Here is an 18,109-nt window from a genome sequence, read left to right on the forward strand (position 1 = left end):
TTAACCCCTTAGTAGCTCTTAGTGGTCAGCTGGCCACGGGTTACCCATGACTAGGCTAATATATTGAAAACATGATAAAAGTTTTATTAAACTTCTCATCTATTCTAAGTGCTGTTTTCCCCTTCTCATAACTCATACATAATGCCAGTCAGGTATGACTGGCATTATTTACACGTAACGTTGGTTCCCTGCATTACTAACCAATCTATGTGAAGATGGTTTGATTTTGGATATTTGCATTCATTTATGTTAACAGCATCTAAAAAGGCTCTCACCCCTCCCCCCCACCCCCCCATCTCTCTCCTCTTACGGAATTGTTTGTATGTGAAGATCAGTTATGTTTTCATAGAATAGAAACTATAAATAAAAAGCTGTGTAATGCAGCTCAAGGCAATATTGGGAGTTGCTGAAACAATGCCAGCTAGAGCCAGTGTGTGTTAAGAGATGAAACGAAACTCTGCGGTCAGTTAAACATTCAGGGACAAAGAATAGGATTAAACACTGGGAAATGAAACTGTAGCTCGTTTCGATTTCCCTTCGTGGGACTTGAGCGGGTATATAAACGGATGCTGAGCCCTGGCTGCAGCAGAGGAAGTGAGCTGGCCCATGGGCACCACCTGCCATAGCATTCCCTGAGAGCTGGGTAGGTAACAACCTTTTACTGACTTATGGGTACTGTCGTGTCACTGTACAGTTTCTCCTGAGTGAGCAGGAGAAAGTTATTGGGGCTAAGCATTGCAATTAGTTCCTTTCTGAGTAGGTGAATGTAAAGTTCAGTAGAGCTGCAAATATAATGGTCAATCACCTTTTTTAATAGAAGTGATAATGCGATATCCTTGCCCTTAAAATGGTAAAGCTGAGAGGGAATCTGTAGGTTGTAAATAAAGTAGCTGTCCTGTGGGGGGTTGCAAGTAAAATAAAGGTAATGGCGGTGGGTGTGCAAAAGAAAAGAAAAAAAAGGAGCCATACTATATTGTTGGTTTACAAGGGGGAAAAAGTAGCTTCACTAAGGGGAAGCAGTTATCTATGTAATATGTATGAACTGTTATATTTTCTTGGGTTGGGGGACCCCTGGGTGGGTGGTTAGCCTAACGGATGGGGGGGGGGGGGGAGTAGAGAGTGAGGGGTTAACAAGGGTGACCAGATTTACAAATTTTTTTTTTATAAAACAAATATCACCAACTGCGCCCCTTTTCCTTTGTCTCTCTACCCCGCTCTGTCCCCTTCTCTTACACACACCCCTTTCTCTCTCCCTCCCCCATATCCCTCTATTCTCGTTCTCCCCACCCCTACATTCTCATTCCACCCTTCCCTGTCTCTCTCCCCCATTCTCTCTCTCTCTCTCCCCCCCCATTCTCTCCCTCCCCTCATTCTCTCTCTCTCATTCCCCCCCATTCTCTCCCTCCCCCCACATTCTCTTGCTCCCTCTCCCAATTCTCTCCCTCTCCCCATTCTCTCCCTCCCATTCTGTCTCTCCCCATTCTGTCTCTCCATTTTCTGTCTCTCTCTCCCCCCCATTCTCTGTCTATCTCCCCCCCCATTCTCTGTCTCTCTCCTTCCCCCATTCTCTGTCTCTCTCTTTCCCCCATTCTCTCCATCCCTCTCCCCCCCATTCTCTCCATCCCCCTCCCTCTCCTCTCCCCTTCCTCTTCTCCCCTCCCCTCCCTCTTCTCCCCTCCCCTCCCTCTTCTCCCCTCCCCTTCCCTCCCTCTTCTCCCCTCCCCTTCCCTCCCTCTTCTCCCCTCCCCTTCCCTCCCTCTTCTCCCCTCCCCTTCCCTCCCTCTTCTCCCCTCCCCTTCCCTCCCTCTTCTCCCCTCCCCTTCCCTCCCTCTTCTCCCCTCCCCTCCCTCTTCTCCCCTCCCCTCCCTCTTCTCCCCTCCCTCTTCTCCCCTCCCTCTTCTCCCCTCCCTCTTCTCCCCTCCCTCTCCTCTCCCCTCCCTCTCCTCTCCCCTCTCATTCTGTCTCTCCTCCATTTTCTGTCTCTCTCCCCCCCATTCTGTCTCCCCCCCCCCCCCCATTCTCTCCCTCCCCTTCCTCTCCCCCTCTTATTATGTGTCTCCTCCATTTTCTGTCTCTCCCCCCCATTCTCTGTCTCTCTCTCTCCCCTCCATTCTCTGTGTGTCTCTCTCTCCCCCATTCTCTGTGCCTTTCCCCTCCATTCTGTCTCCCTGCCCCATTCTGTCTCCCTCCCCCATTCTTTGTCTCTCTCTCCCCTATTCTTTGTCTATCTCCTCCATTTTCTGTTTCTCTCCCCCCCATTCTCTGTATGTCTCTCTCTCCCTTCCATTCTCTGTCTCTCTCCCCCATTCTCTCTCAATCCCCCCATTCTCTGTGTCTTCCCCCATTCTCTGTGTCTCCCCCCCATTCTCTGTCTCCCCCACTCTCTCCCGACATTCTCTCGCTCTCTCTCTCCCCCATTCTCTCTGCTCCCATTCTCTCTGCTCCCATTCTCTCTCCCCCTCTCCTCTCCCCCTCTCCTCTCCCCCATTCTCGTCTCTCTCTCCCCCATTCTCTGTCTCTCTCTCCCCCCCATTCTCTGTCTCTCTCTCCTCCATTTTCTGTCTCTCCCCTCCATTCTGTCTCTCTCCCCCATTCTCTGTGTCTTCCCCCATTCTGTGAAACCCCCCCATTCTCTCACCTCCTCCCCCATTCTCTCCCCCCCCCATTCTCTCTCTTCCCCCATTCTCTCTCTCCCCCCATTCTCTCTCTCTCCCCCCATTCTCTCTCTCTCCCCCCATTCTCTCTCTCTTCCCCCCCTTTCTCTCTCTCTTCCCCCCCTTTCTCTCTCTTTCTCTCTCTTCCCCCCATTCTATCTCTCCCCCCCATTCTCTCTCTTCCCGCCCCATTCTCTCTTCCCGCCCCATTCTCTCTCTTTCTCTCTCTTCCCCCCATTCTATCTCTCCCCCCATTCTCTCTCTCTCTCTCTCTCTCTTCCCCCCATTCTCTCTTTCTCTTCCCCCCATTCTCTCTCTTCCCCCCATTCTCTTCCCCCCCCCATTCTCTCTCTTCCCCCCATTCTCTCTCTTCCCCCCCATTCTCTCTCTTCCCCCCCATTCTCTCTCTTCCCCCCATTCTCTCTCTTCCCCCCCCACTCTCTCTTCACCCCCCCCCATTCTCCCTCTCCTCCCCCATTCTCCCTCTCCTCCCCCATTCTCTCTCTACCCTCCATGCTCTCCCCCCCCTATTCTCGTCTCTCTCTCCCCCACCCCATTCTGTGTCTCTCTCCCCCACCCCATTCTGTGTCTCTCTCTCCCCCCCATTCTCTGTCTCTCTCCCCCCCCCATTCTCTGTCTCTCTCCCCCCCATTCTTTGTCTCTCTCCCCTCCCCCATTCTCTGTGTCTCTCCTCCATTTTCTGTCTCTCCCCCCCATTCTCTGTCTCTCTCTCCCCTCCATTCTGTCTCTCTCCCCCATTCTCTCTGTCTTCCCCCATTCTGTGAAACCCCCCCCATTCTCTCTCACCTCCTCCCCCATTCTCTCCTCCCCCATTCTCTCCTCCCCCATTCTCTGTCCCGTCATTCTCTCCCCCCCCCCATTCTCTCTCTCCCCCTCCCATTCTCTCCCCCCCCCCATTCTCTCTCTCCCCCCCCATTCTCTCTCCCCCCCCATTCTCTCTCCCCCCCCATTCTCTCTCCCCCCCCATTCTCTCTCCCCCCATTCTCTCTCTCCCCCCCATTCTTTCTCTTCCCCCCCCCCATTCTCTCTCCCCAAATTCTCTCTCTCTCTCCCCCCATTCTCTCTCCCCCCCCATTCTCTCCCTCCCCCCCCATTCTCTCTCCCCATTCTCTCTCTTCACCCCCTCCCCCCCATTCTCGGCTCTCTCTCCCCCTCCCACCCCATTCTTTGTCTCTCTCCCCTCCCCATTCTCTGTCTCTCTCCCCTCCATTCTGTCTCTCTCCCCCATTCTCTGTGTCTTCCCCCATTCTGTGAAACCCCCCCATTCTCTCTCACCTCCTCCCCCATTCTCTCCTCCCCCATTCTCTCTCCCGTCATTCTCTCCTCCCCCCATTCTCTCTTCCCCCCCATTCTCTCTCTCTCTTCCCCCCCATTCTCTCTCTCTCTTCCCCCCCATTCTCTCTCTCTTCCCCCCATTCTTTCTCTCTCTTCCCCCCCCCCATTCTTTCTCTCTCTTCCCCCCCCCCATTCTTTCTCTCTCTTCCCCCCCCATTCTTTCTCTCTCTTCCCCCCCCATTCTCTCTCTCTTCCCCCCCCATTCTCTCTCTTCCCCCCCCCATTCTCTCTCTTTCCCCCCCCCCATTCTCTCTCTCCCCCCCCATTCTCTCTCTTCCTCCCCCCATTCTCTCTCTTCCCCCCCCCCATTCTCTCTCTCCCCCCCATTCTCTGTCTCTCTCCCCCCACCCCCTATTCTCATCTCTCTATCCCCCACCCCATTCTGTCTCTCTCCCCCATTCTTTGTCTCTCCCTCCTTCTTTGTCTCTCTCTCTCCCCCCATTCTCTGTCTCTCTCCCCCCTCCATTCTGTCTCTCTCTCTCTCCCCCCCCCACTCTGTTCCCCTCTTCCCATGCTGTTCCCCTCTTCCCATGCTGTTCCCCTCTTCCCATGCTGTTCCCCTCTCCCAACACTGTCTCTCCCCATGCTGTGCATGTGCCTCTCTCTGTGTCTCTCCCCATGCTGTGCCTATGCCTCTCTGTCTCTCCCCATGCTGTCTCTCCCCATGCTGCCTCTCCCCATGCTGTGCCTGTGTTCTCTCTGTCTCTCCCCATGCTGTGCCTGTGCCTCTCTCTGTGTCTATCACCATGCTGTGCCTGTGCCTCTCTCTGTGCCTCTCCCCATGCTGTGCATGTGCCTCTCTCTGCCTCTCCCCATGCTGTGCCTGTACATGTGTCTCTCCCCATGCTGTGCCTGTGCCTCTCTCTCTGCCTCTCCCCATGCTGTGCCTGTGCATGTGTCTCTCCCCATGCTGTGCCTGTGCCTCTCTCTCTGCCTCTCCCCATGCTGTGCCTGTGCCTCTCTCTGTGTCTCTCCCCATGCTGTGCCTGTGCCTCTCTCTGTCTCTCCCCATGCTGTGCCTCTCTCTGTGTCTCTCTGTGTCTCTCCCCATGCTGTGCCTGTGCCTCTCTCTGCCTCTCCCCATGCTGTGCCTGTGTTCTCTGTGTTCTCCCCATGCTGTGCCTGTGTTCTCTCTGTCTCTCCCCATGCTGTGCCTGTGTTCTCTCTGTGTCTCTCCCCATGCTGTGCCTGTGTTCTCTCTGTGTCTCTCCCCATGCTGTGCCTCTCTCTGTGTCTCTCCCCATGCTGTGCCTCTCTCTGTGTCTCTCTGTGTCTCTCCCCATGCTGTGCCTCTCTCTGTGTCTCTGTGCCTCTCCCCATGCTGTGCCTGTGTTCTCTCTGTCTCTCCCCATGCTGTGCCTGTGTTCTCTCTGTCTCTCCCCATGCTGTGCCTGTGCCTCTCTCTGTGTCTCTCCCCATGCTGTGCCTGTGCCTCTCTCTGTGTCTCTCCCCATGCTGTGCCTGTGCCTCTCTCTGTGTCTCTCCCCATGCTGTGCCTGTGTTCTCCCCATGCTGTGCCTGTGTTCTCTCTGTGTCTCTCCCCATGCTGTGCCTCTCTGTGTCTCTTCCCCCCCCCCCCATTGTGTGAGTGTGTGTCTGTGTCCCCCATTCTGGACTAGACCTGCATGGGTGGGGGAAGCCATCTTGAGCCCTGGCAGCAGACACCGGAAGTTCTCACTGACACTTCCGGGTCTCACTGCTGGGCTCCGCAGCTTAGTCCCGGCCCCTGCTTTCCTCCATGCATTGTCTGCTCTCTGCTGCCCCCCCTGCTCTGATGGTCAAAAGCGGAACAGCCACACAAAAAACGGAACATTTTACAGCATGCAGGGCAGCCGGGACAGGGACTAAAAAACCGGGACAGAGGTTAAAAAAACGGGACTGTCCCTGCTAAACCGGGACACCTGGTCACCCTAGGGTTAACCCCTTGCTTGCCATAGCAGTTTGAAGGCTGTTTGGTATGCAAGGGGGTAGGTAGTGTAGTGAATAATGACCCCTTAGTGGCCTGCTAGCCATGTGTTACCCATAACCGGGGTAATATAGTGAGAAGATTCAATGTTTATTTAACCTATTTTCCCGTTCTCATTACACCAGTGAGGTATGACTTGAACATAATTAACGTAGCACTTAAACCTTAACGAGCCGTGAATACGGCTTGCCTCTGATTTGGGTGTGTATATACATAATTTATATTATTGATATTAGTGTCATGTTAAACAGACTAACAGGGTTTAGCGAGTCTGTGTGTGTATTGTGTGAAGCCAGTGGCGTAACCACGTGCTGCTAAACCTCACAGTATGTGTGTGTGCGTGTGTGTTCCCCCCCCCCCCCTGCTTCAACACGGGTGGTAATAACACGGTAACACAACGCTCATCATATATTTACAAAAGTAAGAAATACTGTAGGTGAAAACAATACCAAAGAACACTAGAATAATGACCACAAGGGGTCACTATAGCCCCAAAGAATTGCACTCAAAGTACAGTACAGTATATGCCTGGGAAATAGCATATGACCATAAATTGGGATATACATTCACCTCTATTTGATTTATAATATAGTCACGAGGTAGTAGCAAAGAGGCCACACGGAAGCATAGCATATGTCCTAAAATAAAAATAATAAACTTTAATAATGGATCTCGACGAAAGACGTGAAAACGTGTACAGTGGAATTTAAAATCCCCAGATGAGACGGCGGCATATATAATTGTGTGTGTGTATGTCTTCCTACTCATGTATAGTATTTCACGGATAGGTCAATGTTTGAGTCCGGACCCCATAGTATACAGTAGGGCCCCGCTTATACGGTGGGTTCCAGGCAACCGCCATAAAGCGGAAATTGCCGTAAAGCGGGGCCCTACTGTATATGTATAGCCTGGGTCCCCCTGGTACCCTGTTTGTCCTCTACCTCTGGCTGCAGCTGCGATTATCAGCGGAGGCTGGGGGTGGAGCGTGGGGAGTGTCGGCAGAATCAGGGAGGTTGCGGCAGGCGACCCGGTCGCCATAGGCTATTGGCGGCTCCCGTAGCAGGGCGCCGCCATCTTGAATGTGGCAGTGCAGTTGCGCATGCGCACGGGACCAGAGAGCGGCGGCCATTACCTAGATAGGGCTCTGCGGGGACTACAGCCCCCAGAATGCACAGGGGCAAGGTACCACATGGGAGGCAAGCAGCCAATCGCGCCGCCGGATTCCCCTGCTCCAGATATTGATATATTGCACGCGCTAGGAGCACGCTAGTCGGAGCTTGGGCGAGAAGAGGGTAGTGTCTGTTTGTCTGTCTGTGACCCCTGCATTAGGCCAGAGACCCACTTAGGCCCCACTTGGGGTGGGAGTGCCTATTGTAGGCCGGACACTAGGACATTGGTGCCCCTGCACCAAGGTACTGTGGGGATACTGTGCGGGACAATCGTTCTACGATCTATATGGTGGGGTGTTGCATCATGTGTGTATTCAGTTCGTACTCGGTAAATATCGTTGTACTATATTCTGGTGTTTGTATTACTGGGTACAATGTCCTGTGACAGGGTTATCCAACACTTAGATCCTGCACAGGTGGAGGGGCTGGTAGCAGATCGGTCATATACACCCCAGGCTCCCAGCAGTGGAGGCTCAGACCTCCTGTGAGCCACAGGTAACGCACCACACACACAGTAGCCGCCATATCTCCCAGGGGGTGGGGGAAACTGCGCTACAATATGTGTATATGTATGTATGTTAGGTGTTCATACATATGTATTTACTTGGGGTAAAGTGATGTCACGCCTGTGACGGTCACCTGATGTGACGGAGAGCAACCGCTGGTCAATGCTGACTAACAGAGATACGGTTGCATGATCATGTATACAGAGGGTGTTTAAGCTGCCTAGCCGTCTCCCAGCAATAGTGTATAAATCTATATACACTTTACAGCCTATACACTAGATTAGAATACTCTACTTTTTGCATTTAAACTGGCATTGAAATATACAAAGCACCAATACTTATGTTTACCATGACTTTGCTATTAGTCATTTACATGTGTCACTAGATACTTGGTACCAACAATTTGTGCTGCCTTGCTGGTTATAACCGAGTTCATGAACTCAGCTACCCAGCTATCTGAACAAGCTTCTCACCCCTACCACTTGCAGCACTTATCACCTGAGATCAGACTCCAAAAGACTGTTCATGGTCCCAAGGCTCAACAAAGTATCCGGCCGTTCCTCCTCCTAACGTGCACCCCAAAACTGGAACAACCTACCAGAGACTCTCACAGCCGCCACCAGTTTAAGTTCTTTCAAATCTAAGGCTGTCTCACATTTTAATCTGCTCTGTAACTGTTTCATACGCCCATAATATATATTATCTTTAACTGTGCACGCAATGTTTTGTATATAATGTATACCCTGTTCATTTATGTAACTGTATTTGTAACCATATATTATTTGTTTTACTCTGTGCCCAGGACATACTTGAAAACGAGAGGTAACTCTCAATGTATTACTTCCTGGTAAAATATTTTATAAATAAATAAATGTGGCTATTTGTTGCAAATATGCATTGCGTGTACTGGTGGAGATCTTTACCATACATTTTGAATTTAATACTTACATACTTATATACTATGGGGTCCGGTCTCAAACCTTGACCTATCCATGAGGTACTATACCTGAGTAGAAAGACTATTATACCTACGACTATATATGCCGCCGTCTCATCTGTCGGGATTTTAAATTCCACTGTACACATTTTCACGTCTTTCGTCGATCCGTTATAAATTAAGGTTTGTTATTTTTATTTTATGACACATGCTATGCTTTCGTGTGGCCTCTTTGCTACTACCTCGTGAATATATTATTATAAATCAAATAGTAGAGCATAGGAGAATAAGTAACAATCACCTAACTGGTGCTACAAAATAGCACTGTGTGGCATGACAATTTGTCAGGCAAATCCGGGATCCATATACAGTATAACACAAGTCCATCCAAGTGCGCAATACAGTGTGTAAATTGAAGAAATCTCACTCCTATATAACCCCATAAGATAAGACCAATAAAGGGGATTTTGTGCTAACAAGGGTAAGTGAAACAAGAACAACACTCACCCTGTATGAAAGCACATGTCTCTCTACCCGGCAGTCTGGACGGCTGGAGGGATGTAGAAAACACACTGGCAACCGGAGGAAGATCCGTGATAATAAATAAAACTCACGATAACGGAGTCAGCAGGGTCCCGATGAGGCGTGCTTCAGTCCAAGATAGTTATAGCAAAAATTTGAATGTAGGCTGATCACAGCAAAGGATAGGGCTGGAGGCGGATGTCCAATAAAAAGTATTTATTGATTAAATAAGCATGAAAGCAGACAGATACAAGGTCCTCTGATGCGTTTCTCGCCCGACCAGCCCTATCCTTTGCTGTGATCAGCCCTACATTCGATTTTTTTGCTATAAATCAAATAGAGGTGCACAGGGCCGCCAACAGAAACCATGGGGCCCAGGACAAATGAAAGGAGCAGTCCCCCCCCCCCACCCATAGCGCACCTACCACAGAATTTTTTTTAGCGCGCAACTTTTACTTAACTATTTTCATCTTATTGTAATACGGAAAAAACCATTACAATGCAATGTGTTTATTACACCCCCACACCCCAATGCATATAAAAAAATGCACCCCACTACAAATAAAAATCAGACCTACCTTGTGGATGCCGCTAAGGGTGGATGCCAGGAGGGGTGTGGGGGAGTGAGGAGTTTTTTTTCTGACACACGGGGAAGCCCCCCTGACTCAACGGGCCCGGGACGCCAGTACCGGCTGTCCCCCCCCTGTTGGCGGGCCTGGCGATAGATGTATATTCCAATTTATGGTTATATGCATATGCTATTTCCAAAGCATATACTTTGAGTGCAATTCTTTGGGTCTACAGTGACCCCTTGTGGTCATTATTCTAGTGTTCTTCATAAAAGGTGGCTCAGTCAAAGACTGAAGCAGGGATATCCTGAAAGCCTGACCTGTTGGTGGACCGTGAGGGCTGCAGTTGCGCACCGCTGCTTGAATCTCTGGCAGGCGCTAATTTTGCGAATGTTTGAAGTTACTTTTCACTTATTCTCTATTCTGATTATTTATAACGTGCTGACAGTTCTTTATTCTTAACAGCTTTTTTAGTATAACCTATTTTAAGATGTATGATACCGGTTATTATAAGAATGATATTTTATCCATTTGCTGCTGGTCGGGTTCATCTGCTATTCTAAGGGCTCGTCTAGTCAGACAGCGTGCAACGGAGAGGGCCGTGGCGCTCGCTTGCAGCAGTGGCGATTCCTGGCCTGCAGGGTTGCGCGATGGGGGGAGGGGGAAAGGGAGGGGAGGGGTGCGTGGTTTGCCCTCATTGGCTGAACTGTGTACGTGACAGGTCGGCTCGCGATCAGCATGGACGCGGCCTTAATGTACATATAATTATGTTGCTTTTTTGTAGGTCTGTATAGTTTTGTTGCGCTGAGGTACACACCAATGTAATATTAATTCACGGAAAATGGGGTAAAGGTGAGCGGACCTAGAACCACCCCCCCCAAAAAATACTTACAAAAATACCTCACCCCCAAACACATACAAACGCCCTAAATACATACAAACTTCTGCCACCCCCAAATACATACACAAAAAACAACCCACCAAATACATACAACCCCCCCTCCAATACATACAAAACACCCTCATCCCCCAAATACATACAACCCCCCCCTCCAATACATACAAAAACACCCTCATTCCCCAAATACATACAACCCCCCCCCCCCTCCAATACATACAAAAACACCCTCATTCCCCAAATACATACAACCCCCCCCTCCAATACATACAAAAACACCCTCATTCCCCAAATACATACAACCCCCCTCCCCCAATACATACAAAAACACCCTCATTCCCCAAATACATACAAAAAAATCCCCACCTGTCAAATACATACAAAAAACCAACCCCCCAAATACATACACACTTACCTACCTTGGGGATGGTCTCTGGCTGGGCACGGCTGCCGGTCCTCTTGTTGCCGCCGGGCACAGCTGCCGGTCCTCTTGTTGCCGCCAGGCCCCGTCTCTTCCCCCAGCTGTGAGCCTCCCTCACTGACACTGTCCCATGCCGAACCTCTGACGCCGGCGAGCACGGGGCCTCTGTCATGCCGGTGCACGGCAGAAGCTGAGCCCAGCTTGCTTCCGGCATGCCCCAATGTCAGAAGCTCTGCGTGGGACAGTGTTAGAAGGGAGACCCGCAGCTGGGGGAGAGCCAGGGCCCGGCAAAAGCGAGAGAACCGGCAGCTGGGCCCCCCGCCGCCATCGGTCCTGGGACATTTGTCCCGGCTCTTCTCCCCCCACCCCACTGTCAGCGGCCCTGTGTTGCGGGTGCTTGAGGATTGGAGTTGAGCACCCCGGACATAGAGCAATGGCTGAGTGTGCCGTCTCACCTATAGCAATATTCACTAGTGAGCTGTGATTTTCTGCTAAGAGCCATTAAAGGGAATAGCAATGCATTTAACATGAGTCTTCTGCTGTAGTGAATATTCCGATAGTAAGTTATTGGCAGTGATTAGTTTAAGGGTTCATCCTACTGTATTTCTAAATAGGTTTTTTTGACTGTTAAAACTTCTATTGGTAACCTAACCATATGTTTACCACTTGTACGTAAGACTGTATAACCTCCACAAACTACAGAACTAGTCCGCTTACGTTTTGAGGGCAGTGGCCCAGAATGACTAAACTGTGCTATACCTTCTCCTGAATGTAAACTCGCACTGGTTTTCTGTGATTTTTAGGAACAATAATCTCAAACGTCAACAGAGTCTCAGTGATAAATTGCTGTTATTTACACTGCGTTATGTTGCATAACGATAGACTTTTAAGGACAGATTTAAGGTACCCTGTTTGTTCCCTCATTCTTGAAAAATAATGTATTTGTAGTTTGGCTTTTTTCATAGACTATAGGTCCGGGAATTCAAAAGGCAGAAAACCAAACGCCTAACCACACTCATGCATCATTGTAATGCAATGGTATGGTCCAAAGTTAGTGTGGCCAACACCAGTCCTCAAGGGACACCAACAGGTCAGGGTTTCAGTGATATCCCTGCTTCAGCACAAGTGGCTCCGTCACTGACTGAGCCACTGATTGAGCCAGCTGTGCTGAAGCAGGGATATCCTTAGACCTGTTGGTGTCCATTGAGGACTGGAGATGGCCACTCCTGGTCTCAAGTAACAAAATGCACCAAGGTCATTTCCCCTCTTAATAATATACTTGGAATAAGGCTCCCAGTGTCCTTGAGAAGAAAGCTTCCCCGCATATTGCGTAAGGTTTATTGATTAAATATATGACCACTAATAAACATTCTACTTTCTTATGATTATTAACTTTTCCGGTATTTCTATTTTCAGCCTCAAAGAAAAAAAAGCAAGCGAATAAAAGCAAATATGGGTAAGCCTTCTATATATATATATATATATATATATTTTTTTTTGTAACGAGAAATAATATTCATATGCAAAAAAAGTTGATGATAATAATAAAAGGTAGGAAGAACATGTTCTATAGACCAGGGGGCGCAAACTGGGGGTGTGACTTTTTCTGGGGGTGACATGGCGCTTACAGAGGCCCCGCGCTCTTCTCCACAACAGATTAGATGCTGGGGGAGCGCACGAGGCCTCTGTAAGTCCCTTTATCTTATCTTCGGCGGCTTCTGGCAACGCGGCGTCAAATGATGTTGCGTTGCCATGGCGTCGTGACGTCAGAAACACCGGAGACAAGGTAGGGGGGTGGGGGGAGCAGGCAGGGGGGCACAGAGGGAAAAGTTTGCTTACCCCTGCTATAGACCCCTGTTCGAAACAGTGTGTTTGCCATTAGCTTTGCCAATCTTTCTGGACCAGCTTTGCCATTTACACAAATGAAAGTTTCATTACTATGCAGGAGTGCTCTGGGAATTCCCAGAATAAGTGTTAGCAGGATCAGTATTATTAGCTTCTCATTAGTGGAGTTTGAATGTCAAGCGGTTCTTGATTCAGCAGCTTACTCATTATCCCTATTGCTGTGTGATATGTTGCAGGCCTATCTAGCTGCAAAAGGGTTAAAAGCTCTCCTGCAGTGTGATCCAACTTCTAGTAATTGGTCCACCAGGCATTGGCAACATTATCTTACCTGAAATGAGATGAAATACATAGTAATCATTTGCTAATATTTAGATTGCCAACGTTACTGGTGTCTCTGCCTGGTCTTCCAATATTATGAAGCAGGGTTTTAAAATTTGATATCAAATTATGTTCTCATCTCGCCTCCTTAAAATTACGTTTTTTTACAAAATTATGTTTGCAGATTTTTTCCAAAGGGTTCCTCCATTCTTGATCCAACTGCAGAATATTTTGCGAAAGTACCCTGATGGGGGGCAGATTCTGAAGGTAAGTCTGATTACGGAATATATTTTATATATATATATATATATATATATATATATATATATATATATATATATATATATCGAAATCTCAGAAATTGCACCACGCAGCACAACGAAACTTTCACTGTACATTCTGCTGCGGATTTATAGGTCAACACAACTATTTTGAGCTTCCAATGTGACACCTCACAAATTATGAACAGTCTAAGTTTCTCTCGGCTGTCCAGCAAATCTGTTAAAGCAGGAGCAGGGGGCGGGGCTCCTAAGGGAGGGGACGTGTCCTTGCCTGGATTGGGGCTGTGTGTGTTTTTGTGTGTGATGTGAGGGGGTGATGTGCCAGCGGGGGGGGGGAGGGGGAGATGTGCCAGCTAGCAGGTGAGATGTACCAGCGGGGCATGGGGGGGACATGTGCCAGCAGCGGGGGCAGATGTACCAACAGGGGGGAGGCCGGGAACATTTGCCGCCAGTGAGGGGAGATGAACCAATGGGGTGGGAGATGTGCCGGCAGTGAGGGGACATGCCACAGCAGCGCGGGGAGATGTGCTGCGTTGTTCTATTCCCACTGTAGTATTTCTGGAAATAATCTTGATTTTAAGATCTTTTTAATAAGACCTTTCTACGGGTTTATAGGAATTGATCCAGAATGCAGATGATGCCAAAGCCAGTGAAGTCATTTTTGTTTACGATGAAAGGAAATATGGGACTGAGACCCTTTATTCAAAGGACCTCCACAACATCCAAGGTAATGTGGCATCCCTTGGTGTGCAGTATGGTATAACAATTGAATCAATCTCTACTCTCTCTTACACTCCTTCCTTCTCACACACTTTCTCCCCCTCTCTTACACCTACCCCTCTCCCCCTATCTTACACCTACTTCTCTCCCCCTGACCCTCTCTTACACCCCGCCTCTTACCCCTCCTCCCCCTCCCCACACTTAATTGCCCCCCCCCCTGCTCTTCACACACAATAACCCCCCCCACCCTCAATAACACACACACACCCACACTCGACCTCGCAGGTGGATGCGGAAGGCGAGCCCAACTTTGGGGGCTGACTGGCATGGGTGGAGCTTTAATGAAGGCCAAGCTCAACTTCCAGCACCGGCTGGGCCTGCTGCCGGGCCTGGGACAGCTGTCCCGGCTCTCCCCCCCCCCCCCCCCTAATTGGCGGCCTTGCACATTGCCATTTGTGTATTTATACTGTCTTAGGCTGCGCTTATAGTGCCGGCTATGGACGATGTTTCCTGTCACCGTAGCCCCTGCGAAAGTTGTAATTTGAGTTTAGGAGACAGTCTCTGGCTACAAGGGGAGTGACGTCAGGCAAGGGGGAAGGCAGAGGGGTGGAGACGAGCACCGGGGAAGGCAGAGGGGTGGAGACGAGCACCGGGGAAGGCAGAGGGGTGGAGACGAGCACCGGGGAAGGCAGAGGGGTGGAGACGAGCACCGGGGAAGGCAGAGGGGTGGAGACGAGCACCGGGGAAGGCAGAGGGGTGGAGACAAGAGCAACGGGGAAGGCTGAAACGGAGAAGAGTTGTAATTTCTGTTTGTATGCTGAATTGTCTTTACTTTTACTTTAAATTACGGGAGAATTTACTATTTTAAAGTTGTTAATATAGTGTGTTTCACTTGACATACACACACAATCACACACTCTCAAACTATCACACACCATATCACACACCATATCACGCGCACACGCACACGCACAATATCACACACACGCACACACACAATATCACACACACGCACACACACAATATCACACACACAATATCACACACACAATATCACACACACGCACACACACAATATCACACACATCCCCCCTCTCCCTGCACACACATACATCCCCCCCCCCTTTCCCTGCATCAGAAGCTATCCGATTGGTTATTGCCTGTAAAAATCTAATTCTACTGACTACAGAGAATCAGGTTGCTCCGTCGCTCTGTCGCTCCGTCACGCCTACTATAAGCACATGTGATGGATTCAATGCATTTGTTTTGAAGCGCCATCGCCGGCAATATAAGCATCGTGCTCCAAAAACAAATGCATTGTCGCCGTCACAAGTGCTTATACTAAGCGCGATGGTGATGGAGCAACCCGAATTTTTGAAGCCGGTCAAATTTGATTTTTCAGAGGCTGTCGCCACATGTGACAGCCTCTGAACCAATCAATGAACTGGTCGCCCACGACGTCGCCGCAAAGCAAATTACAACTTTCGTGAGCGGCGACGGCGATGGGTGACTTCATCGCAGGCACTATAAGCACGGCCTTAGGCTACAGCCCCTGTCCTCCCTGCTGCACGCACGCCTGGTGGCATGGCGACGTGTGCAGAGACTACAGCCGCGATTGGCGGTATGTAGGTGAGCGCAGGGGTGTGGGGCCATGACGGGGCATATCTGCCCTGCCATTGGCTGCTCACCGTCACGTGACCGCGGCACGGGAAGACAAAATTCTTGATGAACAGATAAATATTTAACTATATAATATGTCAGGTTGGATGCAGCACTGGGCCTTTTTGTCTTTTGTTCTATACGAGGTCACGATCCTAGCAGCACTTTTCTTGATGTGTGTGTATATATATATATATGCATGTGATTTGGGTTCTAAGCTTGCTGTGTGTGTGGTGTGTGGTGTGTGTGGTGTGTGTGTATCCCATGAAAACCAGTATAAAGTATTCTACCATTTACGATCCTGAATTGGCCTCTTTCTCTCTCTGCAGGTCCTGCTCTTTTGGCATATAACAATGGGATGTTTACAGAGAGTGATTGGAAAGGAATCCAAGAGCCAGGAAACAGCATCAAGCGCAGCGACCCCAATACTGTTGGGAGATTTGGACTGGGATTCAACTCTGTGTATCACATAACAGGTAAATCTATTGGATAAATATTGAACGGTGATTAATACTAGTTTCATTGTGCTGTAATGTTATATTTGGTGTGCACACTGGAGATACAGTTCTATTTTCTCTTTAATGCACAGACCATCCAGAAATCTTCAGTGGGAAGAACATTGGGATTCTGGACCCGCAGGAAAAGGTTTTCCGCAGAGGAGGCCGTTTGTGGAACCTTGAGGAAAATAAGCAGTGTATTGAGGAATTGACAGACCAGTTTCACCCTTTCCAGGATGTCTTGGAGGCCATCGGTCGGGGTTCCTGGAATGAAATACTTAATGTTGGTTGTTTCAATGGGACTTTGTTCCGTTTCCCACTTAGACTTACACCGTCAGGCATATCTGATAACCTCTACAGCTCAGAAAGGGTTCAAGAGCTTTTTGAATCCTTCATTAGGGATGCTAGTATCAGCCTGCTTTTCCTTCGCCATGTTACTACTGTATCTCTGAAGAGCATTGGAAATGATGGGGTAGTGAACCATCTGCTTACAATTAGTGTATCTACCGAAGACAAAAAAGAAGAAGTTGCCTCTAGTTTCATCAAAGGCACTTGTGTTAAAGTCACTTCTCTGAAGGGCTTTGACAGAGAAGAGGAAGTAAGCAAATGGCTGGTGACAACCAGTTCAGTCCATGGAAACCTTTTTCCGGACCTTATGGAACTGAGTAAGAAATTGTGCAACAAACCTACTCTTGATCTGGCATACCCCTTAACAAAACAGGGCATTGACTCATTTGGAGGCCGCCTGAGCTGTTTCCTCCCACTTCCTGATAAGGAGGAGAACAGAACAGGTCTTCCAGTACTCATTAATGGGAGCTTTGACCTAACTGATGACAGGAGAAGCATGAAGTGGCTTGAGGTTGATCAACAGCATGACGAAGCGGCTAAATGGAACCATATTCTGGTGGAAAAGCTCTTGCCTTTAGTTTATATGTGTGCAGTCAGTGATGCAGTTTCTCTGGCGAAGGTGTCAAAGATTACAGCTGAAGTAGCATATGGCATTTGGCCAGACCCTGATAGGACTGTGCATAAAGGCAGATGGCATAACCTTACTAAGGACATGGCCCAATCACTGCTGAAGGAGAAAATACTGTATGTGGCTGCTAATTCCCTCTGGATAGAAGCATCTGAAGCTGTCTTTTTGAAATCTATAGATGACAATGACCTGCTCAATTGTTTAGAGGAACTCCTCCTGTTGCTGAGACAGCCTCTTGTTAAAGTTCCAGGTCATGTCTATAGAACACTTGCGTTGGCTGAAAACAGTATTGGAGGATTGAATGAAGTGTCGCCTTCATTTATTCGGAAGATTTTGCATAATGATGACTGGAGTGCCTTTCCACATGAAAAGAAAATGTTGCTCCTTGGATATGTCCTCCATGATGGACACTATAATGACCTCTTGAATCTTCAGCTCCTGCCTTTGTCGGATCGAACGTTCACAAGCTTTCAAAATACAGACGAGAATGGCATGGCTTACCTTGACAGCCAAGACTTTCCAAGGTAAGTGACATAATTCAAAGTTCTGTAATAGTTTTGTATCTTCTACAGAAGACATATATATTAAAATGGCGACAGTAAAATGAATGATCTCAAATATTGATTTACCCTACTCACATGAGTCTTTTAGTACCACATACACCAGTAGTGCCATTTGGTGATAGAAAGAGAAGTTCAGTGTTAAGGTGAAGTTCCCTCTATAGGATGCCTAACTTGTTCATGAGTTCAAAGACTGGGGCCTGAGGGCCAAATGCTGAGTTGTTTTCACTGAAGAAGAAAGGAAGTTATGGTAGC

At 48.8% G+C, this 18,109-nt stretch overlaps 1 protein-coding gene across 2 annotated transcripts in view; it reads left to right on the plus strand.

Annotated features, from left to right (window-relative positions):
* Nucleotides 1–577: 577 nt before the first annotated feature.
* Nucleotides 578–18,109, plus strand: part of LOC142497462 (sacsin-like) — a 35,600-nt gene continuing 18,068 nt past the window's right edge. Inside the window, exons 1-6 of one of the 2 annotated variants that reach the window (XM_075605279.1) lie at nt 578–643; nt 12,415–12,454; nt 13,346–13,428; nt 14,058–14,169; nt 16,151–16,297; nt 16,411–17,818. In XM_075605279.1, coding sequence (XP_075461394.1) covers nt 12,451–12,454; nt 13,346–13,428; nt 14,058–14,169; nt 16,151–16,297; nt 16,411–17,818 — 1,754 coding nt within the window. In that variant the 5' untranslated portion in view covers nt 578–643; nt 12,415–12,450. The remainder of the gene's footprint in view (nt 644–12,414; nt 12,455–13,345; nt 13,429–14,057; nt 14,170–16,150; nt 16,298–16,410; nt 17,819–18,109) is intronic. The other variant, XM_075605281.1, reaches the window with a different exon arrangement.

This window comes from Ascaphus truei, chromosome 6 (assembly GCF_040206685.1).
Source record: "Ascaphus truei isolate aAscTru1 chromosome 6, aAscTru1.hap1, whole genome shotgun sequence".
In the NCBI taxonomy this organism is placed as follows: domain Eukaryota; kingdom Metazoa; phylum Chordata; class Amphibia; order Anura; family Ascaphidae; genus Ascaphus; species Ascaphus truei.